Genomic DNA, 15,128 nt, shown 5'->3' on the forward strand with positions numbered 1-15,128 from the left:
TATGGAGATGACTGGTCTGGTCATCCTGCAGCAGGGGTGGGCAGAGGCAGGCTGCAGTGAAAGGTGATACTATGAGTGAAGGCTGAAGCTCGAGGAGACGAATGGCCAGCAGGAACCAAAAGGGCCCAAGCTGCTCTGTGTAAACACACGGGCATGAAAGGCCCCATCACATGTGGAACGCCTCAGAGGGAACACTGTCCTTTTGGTAATAATCCTCTTGTTCCCCTTTTCAAACCTCACCAGCACTAATTCCTTACTGCCCCCACCCCCCAACCCACAGACACTGACAGAGTGGGAGAAAGAGAGAGAGAGGGGGGGTGTAGAGAGAGACACTTTTACTAATTCTATTACTGTTGTATTTCTTTTTTTGCAAAGGATAGAAAGGCCAGATTGTGTTGTTTGTTAAGTAATGGTAATGATAACAATTATGGTAATGATAACAATTACAGTTCAGTCAAATCAACTTATCTGCAAAGGTCTGGTGCATAATAGGTCATCATGTCATATGTCTGATAATTATAATATCATATTATTTCAAGCAGTAGTGCTAGGGGATACCAGATTGGACCTACCTAATGGAAAAAAAACCCAAAATAGTCCACAGAATCAAGAACCCAAAATAGTCTACAACACAGAGAGGCTGTCCTCCAGCTACTCCTTAATGTGGCACAGAGACACTTCTCCAAACAGCATTCTACAGATAAGAGTTTCCTCTGGACCCAGTCTTCCATCAAGGTGATATTGTTGGCTAAAAACAGAAGAGGGAGGCCTTTCAAGTCCCTCTAAACATACAATACATTACTACAGCTCAATATCAGTTTGAGAGGATACCGCCCAAACTGCGGTATGGAGGTTTTCTCTGGCCTTTTCGGGCAGAGTTGTAAAACCCCCATAAAAGCCATTAAGGTCAGCCTCTTCCCTTCCTACCCTCCCCCTCCCTTCCTAAAGATGCCCCAGGTCAATCATTTGTTAAAAGAAATCAATGACAGTGCTGCCTCTTATTTAGGCCTGTGTATAAATCACATTTAGGGAAGGTCTTAGGCAGTCTTTACAAAAAGCCCCAAGGCTTGATAACATCTACTTAATTATGGCATACAGTAATCAAATCCAAGTAGCCTATTCACATGAACATAAACACAGTTGACAGCCAGAGCAGACTCAGGCACAAACAAGAGCATCTCAAAACACCACACCACACAGGATTTGTACATTATTTTAGTCACACAAGACCTGATTGGCCTTACTTTTCGAGGGTACATAACTTTGGCAACAGCTGCGGTTTCTCCGATTGTGCAGCGCAACAGCCTGGCCGAGTACAAACAAACACATGTCCCCGTGCTGTTTGAGAAAGAGTGATGAGAGGCACTCGCTGTCAGACTGAGCACGGCGCTCCTGCAGCCTCCCGGCCTCTGCTGTCCGCCACACAGTGTCCAGCCGCAGCCAGAAGAGGCGGCTCGCGTAGGAGACCACTCCACGTCCTTCACACAAACCATAACCCACCTGCCCTGTTTCAGCTCCACTGACACTTCAGCACAAACCATAACCCACCTGCCCTGTTTCAGCTCCACTGACACTTCAGCACAAACACAACACTGGTGCACATACACACACTCAGTGCAGAAAGCACCAGAGAACCAGGCTCAACGAAACTCCCACTATATCACTGACAAACACTTAGGCTGATCCTGACAACAACCAAAGGGCGCGCTAACTCTTTGCAGGCATGCTGAAGGTCGGACTGGCCTCTCTGAAAGTGATGAATGCTGCTATGTAACTTGTGTTGCCAGGTGTTGGCATGCTGAACAGCAGGATATCCCCCGTGGCCACACGGCTAGTCTTCCAGTGAATCATTAGCTACATAGAGGGCCTCCACATCCTTTCTCGGAAAGCATGCAGAGGGAATTCTCCTTCAGCTCACCTTTGCCATTTGAAATGAGATGGTGGTTCTTTGCTTTTCACCCGTGTGAACGTTGCACCTTCAGATGGATATTCGTTTAGCGCCTGTTACCTTTGCTCAGGCCTCAAATGCCTGTGAGAATTTGCTTTGAGTTGAGGCAGAGGGCTTGAGGGAAGGGCTTCACTAATGGGCTCCTCGCCTGTGCTACTGACACCCATTGCTGTAAAGGTCACTTCCTTTGTGTCCATCTCTTTTGGGAGACAAACCGCTCCAATTCCCTTTCACTGGGCTCCCAGCCTCTCCACTTTTGGGCATTTTTAATTGAATTGGTTCTGAGCTGTTGAGTCTCTTGTAGCTCTGGAACAGTGTGCCCCACTGTGGCGGAACTTTGATGTGGGGATGCCGGCTACGGCAGAGGGACAGAAATGCACCCTCTGACCAGCAGGGGACTAACTGTAGTCCCACCGGTTTCTCTCCAGCTCAGAGGACGGAACCTGGGGATACTGTCCTGTCAAGAGGCCTTCTTCTCAACGTTCCTCACGGGAGCAAGACTCAAGTCAACATCAAACACATTCCAATCCATTGCAAAGCATAACTACCGTGACGAGGAGGCTTCCCAGCCAGGGAAGGCCTTAGGGCAAAACAAGGATGAGCTCCCGGAATTCTCTCCTTTTCTGGCTACTTGTTTGCAGTCTGCTGCTTAGCATATGCTGGATTGGGAAACTGCAGGACATATATTGATTATTGACCAACAACTAAGCACTACTGTGATATCCACAAAACCCTCCCAATAATGGTCAGTGCTCTGGCCCTGAACAACGCAAAAACATACAGCTGACCTTTTGTCTGCCAGGGAGATAAAAACCAGAGGGCTTCACGTTTTAAAGGGGGGGGTAAATACTCAGGAAAGGCAAGGCATGTAGGCTCAGGACCTAACTGTGTCTTAAAATGGTTTCTAGAGGACTTCACCTCAACATGCATTAAATCACCCACAGGATTAGTTTTTAAAGCCCCCCCTCCAAAATAAGACACATGCACTGCATTGCATGAGATTTATTTCATTGGTGTCTTGGGGGGACCTGGGGATCACATTACAAAGATTCTCTGCTGATGTCCTTAACACAAGCTTTAAGAACAGCCCATTTGAAATACTACTAAAGTGCGTAGTCATTCTGGTTTACTACTGTACATCACACTAGCGAGCTGACATCCTAGCCCTGCTTTCAAACTACAGATGCCTATGGATTCCTGACCAAAACGTAAAGAGGGTCTGGCCATCTGCCCCCTCTGGTGACCTCACCTCTCACCTCTGACCTCCACAAATCCTAGCCAGGGCTGGGCTGATCCAGGCAAGGCTATGCAGGGCCACCCCAACGCAAAGCAGAGCCTGCTGGCCCTCTGCTGTGCAGTCGGCCCATCAATAACCCTGAGGCCCCGCAGAAAGTGCCCTCCTGCAGCTCAGAAATCCCACAGCCTCTCTCTAAATCGTTCCTCATTACCAAGGCTGCACAGCACTGGACAACTTGTACAGGTCGCCTTAGTCCAGGTCTCGTGTACATCCAGTCTGTAGATTAGCTTTATTTTAGTTTGTTTCTGTGGATGTGGTTTTGACCTCTATCACCCCCTCTTGTGTACATCTCTTTCTCTCTTTTTTTCTCTATACTCAATGACTAACACAGCAAACAATCAGTAATATGGCCCTGGAATTTTACCATATTGACTAAAAAATGCAAAAGTAACACAAGCAAAACCGATATGGCTTGGCAGGCATGTTCTGTTTTCTGTTTCCTTCAGTGGGTCTGTTACTCTCTCCATACCTCTCTGAATCTACCCCTGTTTTATGGTGAGACACCCCGCTGCCATCCCTGCGTATCCATGACAGACGGCCTTTCTGCAGCCAGCAGCTCGCTTAACAGTGGGTCAGTGGACAGGTCAAACATGGACAAAGGTTCCCTTGGAGACGTCAGGGGCCAGCTCTCAGTCCCCCTTTTCCCTGGTCACTCCAATGGCTCTCCATAGCTTAAGGGGGCCTTCTCAGCCCATGAAGAAAGAGACTAGGCACCATAGCTGAGATGAAGTTTATAACTTTCAGGAAATACACACTATCTCATGACAAGAGTACAACAGAGGCAACTACAGGCCTAATACCTCTGTTCAATTTGAGACCATTTTTGCATCTTTCATCACAGCACTAGGTGGGAAATGCCAAATGGCTCTTCTAGGAATTAATTCATTTTTATGTGTGTGGTGAGATATTGTCATGGTAATGAATCTCACAGTGGATGGCTGCAGCAAATGAATCCCCTCTCACAACCACACACACACACATTTCTGTCCCCAGGAAAAGTATGTGTGAGCGCAAGTATAAGTTCGCTACACTTACTAGCACTCCTGTACATGAAACATAAGTGACATGTGCCTAAGTGACCTTCCTTATAGCCCCCAATCCCCTTCCTAACACAGGTTAGCTGTGTGAGCCTGTTTGGGTCAAGCCAAGCATCCTGTTTATTTGTCTATTGCACTCTTTGGTTCTTCTTTTGTTATGAGTCCTCTCAGGACCAGAGTAGCCAGAGTGTCTGTTGACAGGTAAAACGGCTGAGTACGTCCTACACTGCTAATTCGCTCCAGGCCACCACCACCAAGGCCTTCCAAGATGTGCTAAAACTCAGGAAGTGGCCGGAGAGGATGTGTTCCTGTTCCTGTCACCGTTGCTTGTGTTTGTTTCTACACAGCCCTGATTGAAACAAGCTGGAGGATGGGCAGCAGAGGAGAGGCTTGTCCAGTGGAGTGTGTCCAGACCAGTGAGGGGCAGAGCTGTACTCATGTAGAAATTTAAAGCAACACCAAAGAGTTTTTTGTACCTTAAAATAATGCTTCCAAAATCGTTTCAGTGGTTCATCAACTCGTAACAGGGTGAACGGCACTTCTGCATTAAACCCAGCGGCCCTCTATCGGCTATAACCGCATTATATGTAAGTTTGCCAGATCGGGTAGCGGATCTGTAGTTCGATGGATTGAGACATAAGAAACTACAAATTTGACTTGCATCTGCAATACATTATACTTTCATAAAATCATGCAACTTTCTCTACCTTGTCTGTGGACATCATTATTTCCAAACCCAGAGCTGAGTAAACAAATAGCGTGCGTGCGACAGAGGAAAAGTTATTTGGTGTTGCTTTAAGCCTGCAGGAAAACATGGGCTCACCTGCCACCACACCACCACCTTACACTCATCACCATAAACTCATGCTGTACTTCATTGCCTTGTATTGGTGTTGTAGCATGTTTTACAGGCTTATTTTGTATTCCTTCACCTGAGAGTCATGACCTGTGAAATGAGTGAAGTGAGGGAGTGAATAAACTTTATTTCTCATCAAAAAGGGACTGAAACCAAACTGTATCCAAACGCCTTCGAGTGAAAAGCAGCCTTTTGTATAGCCGTGATGGGATAACGTTGAAGTAACTGACAGCTGCCTTTCAGAAGACCAGTCTGTAATGAGAACACTGAGGTAGCCAGGTATTCTCCATTGGTTTAGTAGGGACTCTCTGTGAGGTAGCACATCAATCACCTGGGCATGAACACACTTTCTTCATGCACTGAAACTCTCTGTCCAGCATCAGACAGTTAAGCATGCTCTTTCACATCTATTATTGATGCACCACTGGCCGTCACTGTAAGCTATACATACATTTAAGTCCCGTCGTTGAGTCTCATCCATAACCCAATAAGCAATGGGAAAATGAACCTTTCTGGAACATTGATGAGTGCTGCTTTCATACGTTCATGTAATTTCACATCAATTCTCTCTTACTGGGTCTGGCAGGAAACAGTTAACATGACAGCTCATGTGAAACTGGAGTGCGCTCAGTGATCGAGGTGACACCCATTTCTCAATCTCCAGAACCCTAAGGTGATGGAGAAGGGCCTCAATGGTAACACCATCTAACTGAGAACAAAATACCAGCGATCAGTAAGCTGATATCACAGAGCTGAGTGTGAAAGCCATTGGTAAACTACCACAAATTAATGTTTGGTAAAAGCTGACCAATAAATCATGTAATCGAAGGAAATAACAATTTACAGTGGGCTTGAAAAGGACATAATCTTTCATTCACTGTCTAGTGTGGCATAGTGTCTATGGCAATATCACCAAGCGAGTCGATGGTCCTGCTGTACTCATCTCTCCATGTAGTAACAAATGGCTCTTGATGATCAATCTATTCAATGCCTTTGCAACATGCCAGAAGACATTTTATATTTTGCTAGTTGCATAACTAAGTAGGTATGGGGGCAAACAAATCCCTGAATAAGGCCTTCAGAGAGCACTGACCTCACACGTTTGTCTTTTTCCCCCCTTTAATAAATAATGAGGGCTCCTGAAAAAGAATGCGCTTTCTTGACAGCAGCAGAGCAGAATGCAATGCCGACAAGCACAACAAATCAATCACTGACCAGCCGGCACCAGGCTTAAAGCCTCCAGGACAGCCCAGTGGTCACCGAGCTGGCCAAACAAAGAGTGGCTCCCATGAGCACTTTGGCCTCTCGCTGCCTTGTAGGCGGCAGGGGGTGGGGTGGCCAAAGGGGCAGAAGGCTTCCCCACCAAAGCTCTTATCTCACCCCCTGAGCTCCTCAATCATGGGCCGTGATATCTTTGCCCCAGCCTCACAACTACACCATTGTTTCTAATCTCGTCCTGCTCTAGCCAGGTCAAACAGTCAAGCCAAGAGTACAGTCCAGCTCATAAATATCACATCATCTGTTTTAATGCTGGAATGTTCTAGCAATTATCCTGCAGGCAGAATGTTGATCCATGGGATGAGTATAAAAACTCACCTGCATAGACAAGTCGTGAAACTAAAAGAAAACTGACAATAATGTGTGTAAAATATCCTGCTCTGCTCTAATGAATAATTCTGTGGGGTGATTTTCAAGATGCATTTGAGTGCATCTTAAGGTCGCTGATCAACTCAGAAGAATGTGCATTGTGAGGAAGATTTAAGCAGCTAGTTCCGTCCTTTGACCTCTAATGCCGCTACCCAAGGAAACCATGGCAACCTTTCATGTCAGGCATAAAGAACTTTCAGGTTGTCTGAGTTACTCCACTTTAAATTATCTAAACATCTTTCACAATCCCAAACTGTGCGAGTTTGCCCCTCTATCCGTCCAAGTTATTAGACTGCTAAACCACTGGAAGTCAGATGCATCCCATGGCAACCCAAAATAAGCTCCAAGGCTTAGGCCTTGCAATAGGCCCCGAGACTTCACACAGGAAAAGCAGCTGTATTATCATTTATTCTAAGACTTATCTTAAAGAACAGACTTGTCAGTATTCTTAAATGCCATCATTTCATTGTCCCAATTCCAGGCAGTGGATACAAACAATTTTTTGTCCTTGCAAGTGAAGGCCAAGCCACAGAGTGCAAATGTGAGTAAAGTTGCGACCTCCTCTTAAATGATGCTGACCCAACCTCTGGAAACACAAGCTCACACACATCCAATGACACAGTAAGAGGGTCCAACGTCAAAGTAACATTTCAATCCACACAACTGCACGAATTACAATGATTCACATCTAAACATTAGCTTACTGAAATCTCAATACTTCAAAACATATGTATAATCTGTGTATATATGTACATTTACTCACATATGTGTATGTAATTGTATGTGTGAGTGTATGTAGACAGGATAGAAAAAGTTAAACCTGAAAAAAGGAACCTGCTAGGCAATCACCAAATCTTTCCCAACTTTTAAATGCAGGAGATAGCACTCTGTGACTGATAATGAAGGATATCTTTTGGGGTCAGAGGTGAGCAGGACTCAGAGCAGAGGGTACAAAAGGTCTACACATGTCAGGCTATCAATCTTCCCCAGTGAGGGACAGGGCACAAGAAGGGAGGTCAGAGAGCCAACACTCACACCTTCCCAGCACACATTTCATAGCCTTTCCTCGAAGGTGCTTAAATGCCACCCTGCAATGTAATGTCTCGTAATGTGTAAAAAGTAATACGAGGAGCATTAGCAAGTGATATAAAAACTTAAGAATGGTTCTCCATCAAAAGTTTGCAAGTATGTGTACGCTTATTCATTTTGAATAATAGTAATGATATAATTACTTACAATAACTTTGAGTTGTATGTTTACATCAATGCATATAGAATTCAGATCCATTATCTAATCTATGCTGTCTGTTCTTCGGTGACTGATGTGGTAACTAAATGGTAAATATGTCGGCCAGTTTTGACATATAAAAATTTCTAAGTACAAAAAAAGTTTTTTAGAGTAAAATGTGACTAAACTGAAGCCAGCCCCTCTATAGACCTCTACCATTACCATAATTGCCCTTCCAGTGGTGAATAGGGCCAGCTGTCCTGTCCACTGATCTCTGGACAAACAAATGCCCTCGAAAGAAATCCTTTTCTTTACAGGGGCAGTTGGGGGCAAGAGGGACAAAAGGAGGCCGGAGTGAAAAGGGTTTCATTAATTCTACAGAGCAGCAGAGCAGAAAACAATCACATGCAGACCACTGCTCTCTTCCTCTGTTGGCCGCCTTTCTAACTCCTATGCGTTCATATAAGGAGCTGCACTCTGTTCTGTTTAAGAAAGTGTGTGTGTGTGTGTGTGTGTGTGTGTGTGTGTGTGTGTGTGTGAGAGAGAGAGACAGAGAGAATGTGTGTGAGTGAGTGTGTGTTCAAGTTTCATGGAGAGGTGGTAATCTTGATGATCCCCGTTGCCACCTCTGTTTTCTTCAACTGAGCATTTCTCAGGTACCTGCAAATTTTATGAGCTTCCAGACAGACCGTCGAGCAGGTCTAAGTGTCCCTTTAAAACATGCCTGTAAACTCTGCTCGCAGTCTTTACCACCTTTTAAGTTCATAACATAAACCTCAAAAACCCCTCTCAATTAATAAACTGCACAAACAGGCACTCCTGTAAAATCACATAATGTGAAACAGTGACCAGGGACCAGGTTCTGATGCTTGTTGTTAAGCCAGAGGGGGGAGGGAGAGGTAATAGTCGTATTTTGTTGCTTTAAGACATTTGCTGCTTCCACCCCCATTCCTCAAAGAGCTGTTACACAACTTGAGGCTCATTAACTGTCTTTTACTACAGTTGGATTTACAGGTGTATGTTCTGGGCAAATAAGTCGAAAGAACGTGGCATGCCATGTTTTTATCCCCGAAGATGACATCTCATCTTTTTAAGGATATTGTAAAGAAAATAAGAATAGTCTGTTGACCCAGGAGAGTGCAGCTTGAAATCTCTTCCAGTAAAGACACATTCTTGTCTCTCAACATCTACTTGTCAGTGGATTGTCAGGATAAGAACAGATAAGGAATGTGGGCCCAAAATGGGATGATCCCAATTTTAAACTCCTGTGGTAAAACTCTAGTGTTGAGTCTGCTCAAGTGTTTTCTGTAAGTGGTATATGTATGGCCTATACTATTTTCCCAAACAAGAAACAAGTGATAGTATTAAAATTCCACAGCTAGATGTGGCATACAAACCTGAAGTCACAGGTACTTATGAACTATACCAGATCCCTCTGGGATCAGTTGTTGGATGACAGTATGTCATCACTTGCAAATTGAACTTGCAACTTCTTCCCACTTCGTCCCACAACACAATTGAAAGTAAAGGTCTGATGTGATGTCTTTGCATACTTTTCCCGTCCTATTGACATCCCAGTGAAACATCACTGTTGTTGAAAATGTTGCCCTATAAGAGTGCCCACTTCCTTAGCAGGTAAGATTTCCTAAGTGAAACCGCACACAAAGAGGGAGAAAAGAGAGGCACATTCTTTTGTGAAAAAGCAGCACAGCAAGTAAGATGGCCTGGGGGGTGGTGACACCCAAGAGGAAGGTCCCGAAAAACCCAGCACTGAGACTGCCTCACTGCCCCTTCTAAAGAAAGGCCAGGCTCACAACGTATGCATGGTAGGGGAGGGAAAAGAGAGGCATTCCAAAAGAACAATTCCTAGTGATCATGAGGCAACAACATGAAAGCCCAGGCCTGTGAATAGGGGTCATATGCTCTTTAGCACTGGGGTAACCAGCATCCTGGTCAGCTCCTAACCTTTTAAACCTGTGGCTCTCTCATTTGCACACCAATGGGCATATTCTCTTCAACAGAGTATCTTTCTGGGACTCAGGCCTCTAGCTTTGAAGGCTTTATCCCCTACCCCCATGCACAATGGGGAGAAAGCTTCCCTAATGCCCTCTCTTCCTCAATGTTTTCAGATGAATTGGGGAATCCCAAAAAAACGGCGATACATGCTATTATGATTCTGAGAGGGATTGTCCATGGTTGGAGATTAGATGCTGTAAACTAAATAGAACATGATAGCACCCTACTGCTGGATTGAGATATATGGTGTCGAATCTGAGATTGTGCCATCCTGTTTCAAGATGCCTGTCATGAAATCTGATGCCCAAGGAAAGGCCAACTCATCCTTGTTTAAAGTAGATTTTATATGTGGCCATCCACATACAGTATTTCCCTCACGACACAGTGAGTTTCCGTAACATCCGCATTCAGAGGGGAGAGAAGGTGCTGCACTGCTGCAGCCAAACTTACTTGCGATTGTAAGACGGGCTTTCTGGCTCAGGATGGCTCCATACTTGTTCTGAGCGAGGCACTGGTAAAAGCCCTCATCTGATTTGTCTCCTCGCCTACTCTCAACCTCGGCAATGTAAAGTGAGCCGTTGGACAGCCGGTAAATGCGATCGTTCTCTGCAATATGTACTCCATTCTTCAGCCACTTGACGGCGATGGGGGCCTCCCCGTGGGCCTGACAGTCCAAAATAACGGCATCCTTGCGCATCACCGTCACATCACGTGGCTCTTTGATGAAAAACAGCTCGCTAAAACACAGAACACCTGTGGAGAAGGACAGAGCGGAGTATAAATCTAAAACCATTCAAAAGAGGAGAGGGTCTAACTGGTCTTATTTAACCCTACCAGCAACCCACACAGCCCAGGCCTGCCAGTAATAGTGTGATGTTTATGGGATAAAGCTCTCAGCAGGGGCTGGAACCCTTCCAACAACAGGTCTTATTATGTCGAGCTACAGTAATCATATTTGAGTTTCCAGATTTCTTTTAGTGACAATTTAATCCAATTACTTAAGGCTCATAAAGTCACAGGCTGTGAAGAGCCTGCTTCTATAGCCCTATTCACTCAAGAGTTTTTATTAGAGCCAGGTCACAGCATGATCATCATCACTAGGATCCTTGTGACAGAATGAACAGCGTCTTTGTGTTTAAAAGGCTCTGGTGTTTTACACATCACAAACAGACATGCAAGATGGCAAGAATGGTCTAAAACCTGAAGTTGTTCAATTAAGATTAATTAGTAGAAATTCTATCTGAACACTGTATTTTAAATTATGAAACTGTGTTGTGCTTCAGAGTTTCAATGATCACTTTACATCCCATCCTGCAATACACATCTATATCACATCACAAAAAAGAGGTTATATTAGATAGCCTAATGAAGATCATAGCCTGCATTTACTAATAACTAAACCTATTTATTTGACCTGGTTTGGTTTTGAGATTGTTGACCCATGTGCTGTTACATTAATGTATTACTGTGGACATACACAACCTCATGTTTATTACACCTAATAACCTAGCAAAAAATGAAAAACTTTCTAACTTGCATCTCACCTCTTCCACTGGCTTAGTTACCACTTCTACCACATAGGCCTATCTATAAATCCAACCTTGTGGTTTAGGCTACTGACAAACGAAAACTCTCAGGGCCTGAAAACATGAAAACATTCTCTGTGAATGCTCTTACAGTGTTATTCACAGTCAGTCCCATTCTTTCAAAGGGTCACAAGGCTCTGCAACAGAGGTTGCGAAATCATCTTCAAAGCAACTTCCACGTGCATCATTAGGCTACGTTAGTTTACAAAAGGAATTCCATAGAGGTACCCTACCCTAGCTTGAAATTCCTGTCATACTTCTGTTTTTACACTTATCTCTCTCTCTCAATCTACTTCTATTTCTCGATAGAGGCATTTTGACTATGGATAATACATGTAAACAGCATTGGTCAGCACAGTCAGAGCACCACCTCTGTGTCCAGTGCTGAAAGTTCGTTAGATTACTAAGAGGCTACATCTGCCAGTGAGTGCATATCTAAAATGCATTTTTTCCAGGACATTAGGCCAACAATATAAGCTACATGCAACGTTCTCACACACAGCAGTCTACACACCTACACACCAACGTTCTCACACCTAGAAGTCTACACGCTGTCATCCTAGTTTACTGACACTTCCAACAACCAAGTCCGTAACGCTACGTAGATGCTTCTCAAAAACATCTAAAATAGTCACATACGAAGAATCAAAATAAGCAACTTACCTGAGATTGGAAGAATTACTGCAAAAACCAGCAAACGCTGATATAATTTCCGTTTGAAACAAGCCATTTATTATAATTGTTCTCGCATGCTAGAACCTTTGGGCTCCTGCCTCTAGCTCTACTAAGGACTACTACGAGTCCCAACTGAGCGCGCCTCTGATCGCAGAGGGGATTACTTTTTTCAGCTCGACGTGGAGGAATACCCCACTTGCCTGCGTTGTACGGTTCAGTAAACGTAAATCATGATGAAGGCCACTGAGAGTTATTCCGCCAACTTGGGGACAACCCTGTCATGCTGTTTGTTGACCTATGACGAATAAAAATTTGCTGATTATAATTGTAATATTTTGTAAACTGTCTGTCACTGTAGCCTACTGGTAGGCTTTAGTTTTACCAACTGATAAGACATCCCGTCAACATGCTTACAGATGTGCATGACTGAATATTTTACTTAATGTAGGCCTATTTTTCTTCATACAAAAATTGTGTTATCCTCCATACAAGACTATATGAAATATATAGGCTTATCCAGTTATTTCTAAAATGAGGTGTAGGCCTTGGGATGTTTATATTTTAACTCTTAATATTTCATGAAAGACAACACAAAACCATTATATAACCCTGGTTCGTCAAGGTGTGCTCAGTTTGACACTGCTATTCTAATCTTCTACTCACTTTACCAGGAAGCCTTCTTCCATCTCTGTGCCCATGTGGGCATATGTTACATCCTGCATTATTCATGTGCTGCATTTACCTGGTGCAAAAGAGCTTTCAGTTTCTTGGGCCTTCAGTACAGTTGGTGGCAGAGTTGGTTGCTTAAATGTAGGCCTACTCTAATTTTGTCCTTTCTAGATGAATGCTCACAGTGAATGTTTTTCCTCTTGAACATAGGCCTATTCACAGCACAGTTGAGACATATTTTTGAGTCTGACCAAAAGTTGGGTAATTACGTTGTTTACATATAGCCTAACAATTCATTTCTGAAAGGCTCTCAAAGATTTTCACCAAAATGTATAAAATTCAAATTTCACTAGAAATGGCAATCAAGTTTAGGGTGTTAAACAGCTGTTTACATGTTGACACATTACATGCACCACACATTTCTATTAGAAACAGAAATAACATTTTCACACAGATATTCATCATGTCATTTTACACTTTCAGATTATACAGTGTTTTGACTGATTCTGCATTATTTTTATGCAATGATGCCTGCACTTCACACCACTGTGGCCAGAGCTGGGAAGTGAACAGTTTTATGCTAATATGCTCCCTGGTCTACAAAAAGTAATCAGAGCGACGACTGGACTAGGCTTAGGCAGCCAGCTGCTGTGTAAGGGCTAGTATCGATCCACTGTTTGTCTCTTTTTGTGGGGTGAAAGTGACCTCTTCCCCTTTCTCCGGACCCTCATTCAGTAAAGGGACAATAGGCCCAGCTGCAACACGGCCATGTGGACAACATATACTGCTGCCATGGAGTACCTCACCTGGCCTCATGCAGTGTGGACACGAACCCCACACAACAGAATACAACACTGAAAAGTGAGAAATGCATGGAAAAGGCTACTATGATGGCTAATGGGAGTGGACTAGTTTGAGTATGAACATATGCAACTTCACTAGTGATGCTATAAACTAAAACAAAGTCTTGCTGTCCGTTTTAATGCAACACTAATGATGTTGATGCTGAGATGAATCTGCTCACTATTTATACGTTGATGGCAGTGAATCAACAACAAAATATTGAAAGCCAAGTGCTGTACCAGGTCTTACATAATATATGTGAGATGAGGCCTCATTTATGTTCACCCTAAGGCCCATGACTGGGGGTTGTGTTACTGTGTGTGTGTGTATGTGTATGTGTATGTGTGTGTGTATACGTTGGAGTTTGACTTGAATTTGCTCCATGGACCTGCCAATATGGTAACAGTTTTGCGGGTTTGGGTTCTGTAAGGCCAGAGGTCAGATCAATAGAGTAAAAGTCATCATCAGGTTATGAATGCTCAGTCTGCTACTGCTGCTGCCTGAAAGGAGATCCGGCAGCCTATGGATCCTCAGCCATTGGATAGGGCCGGAGTCATCCTGTCCTGAGAGAAGCCCATCCCCACTGACCCTTGCAGTGTCCAAGTGGCTGAATAGAATTGTGTGTGACCGATCACCTGACCCCTTCAGGGAAGGGGGGAGGCCACCCTCCAGAGTTCCCCCCCAATCCTGCATCCTGGGGGCTGGGGAGGAGAAAAGAGACAGAGGAAGAGGCCACATGCAATCCTGGTTGTGAGCTCCAATCTAGAGAACTCCATTTAACTAAAAAAAGTGTTAAAGTTATTATTGTTGCTGTATGCCATCCTTTCCATTTCGTATGGGGTTCCCTCATTGGTCATGGTATACATATAGAGTAAATTTGATATTGGATGTTAATGTTATGAGATGTTGTCAGAGTATTTGGAAACTGCCAAATAGTGTAAGTGAATGACCATACATAGGGATGTTCCATTGCATGTTGAATCACAACTGACAACTTTAACTTTTCCAGGCATAATAGTTTAGTGCATTTGCCACTTACTTTGTGATACAAAACACCACCCAGTGGTCTAACTTGGAATTAAAACTGATATACTTACGTTGAGCAAACATAATTAATTACATTTACCACGGCAAAGATTATAACACAGAGAACAACGAAGAGTCAAGTAAGAGTAGAAAATGTACGAGGTCAGAATAGAAACCCCTTCAGCTTAGATTAGAACCAAGTTACACATAGCACTGTAAGCTATGAAGCACTGTAAAAGGTAGCTTCCTAAGGCCCACAGGAGTTGAAACATTGCAGAATAAGCAAAAATTGTTAGTCAGA

General features: G+C 43.8%; 1 protein-coding gene across 1 annotated transcript in view; it reads right to left on the minus strand.

Annotated features, from left to right (window-relative positions):
- prtga (protogenin homolog a (Gallus gallus)) overlaps window positions 1-12,394 on the minus strand; it is a 35,231-nt gene extending 22,837 nt beyond the window's left edge. The window contains exons 1-2 of the mRNA XM_048262152.1: window positions 12,278-12,394; window positions 10,479-10,781 (exon numbers count right to left, since the gene is read on the minus strand). Coding sequence (XP_048118109.1) covers window positions 10,479-10,781; window positions 12,278-12,344 — 370 coding nt within the window. The 5' untranslated portion in view covers window positions 12,345-12,394. The remainder of the gene's footprint in view (window positions 1-10,478; window positions 10,782-12,277) is intronic.
- Window positions 12,395-15,128: the final 2,734 nt, after the last annotated feature.

This window comes from Alosa alosa, chromosome 14 (genome assembly GCF_017589495.1).
Source record: "Alosa alosa isolate M-15738 ecotype Scorff River chromosome 14, AALO_Geno_1.1, whole genome shotgun sequence".
NCBI classification, from domain to species: Eukaryota; Metazoa; Chordata; class Actinopteri; order Clupeiformes; family Clupeidae; genus Alosa; species Alosa alosa.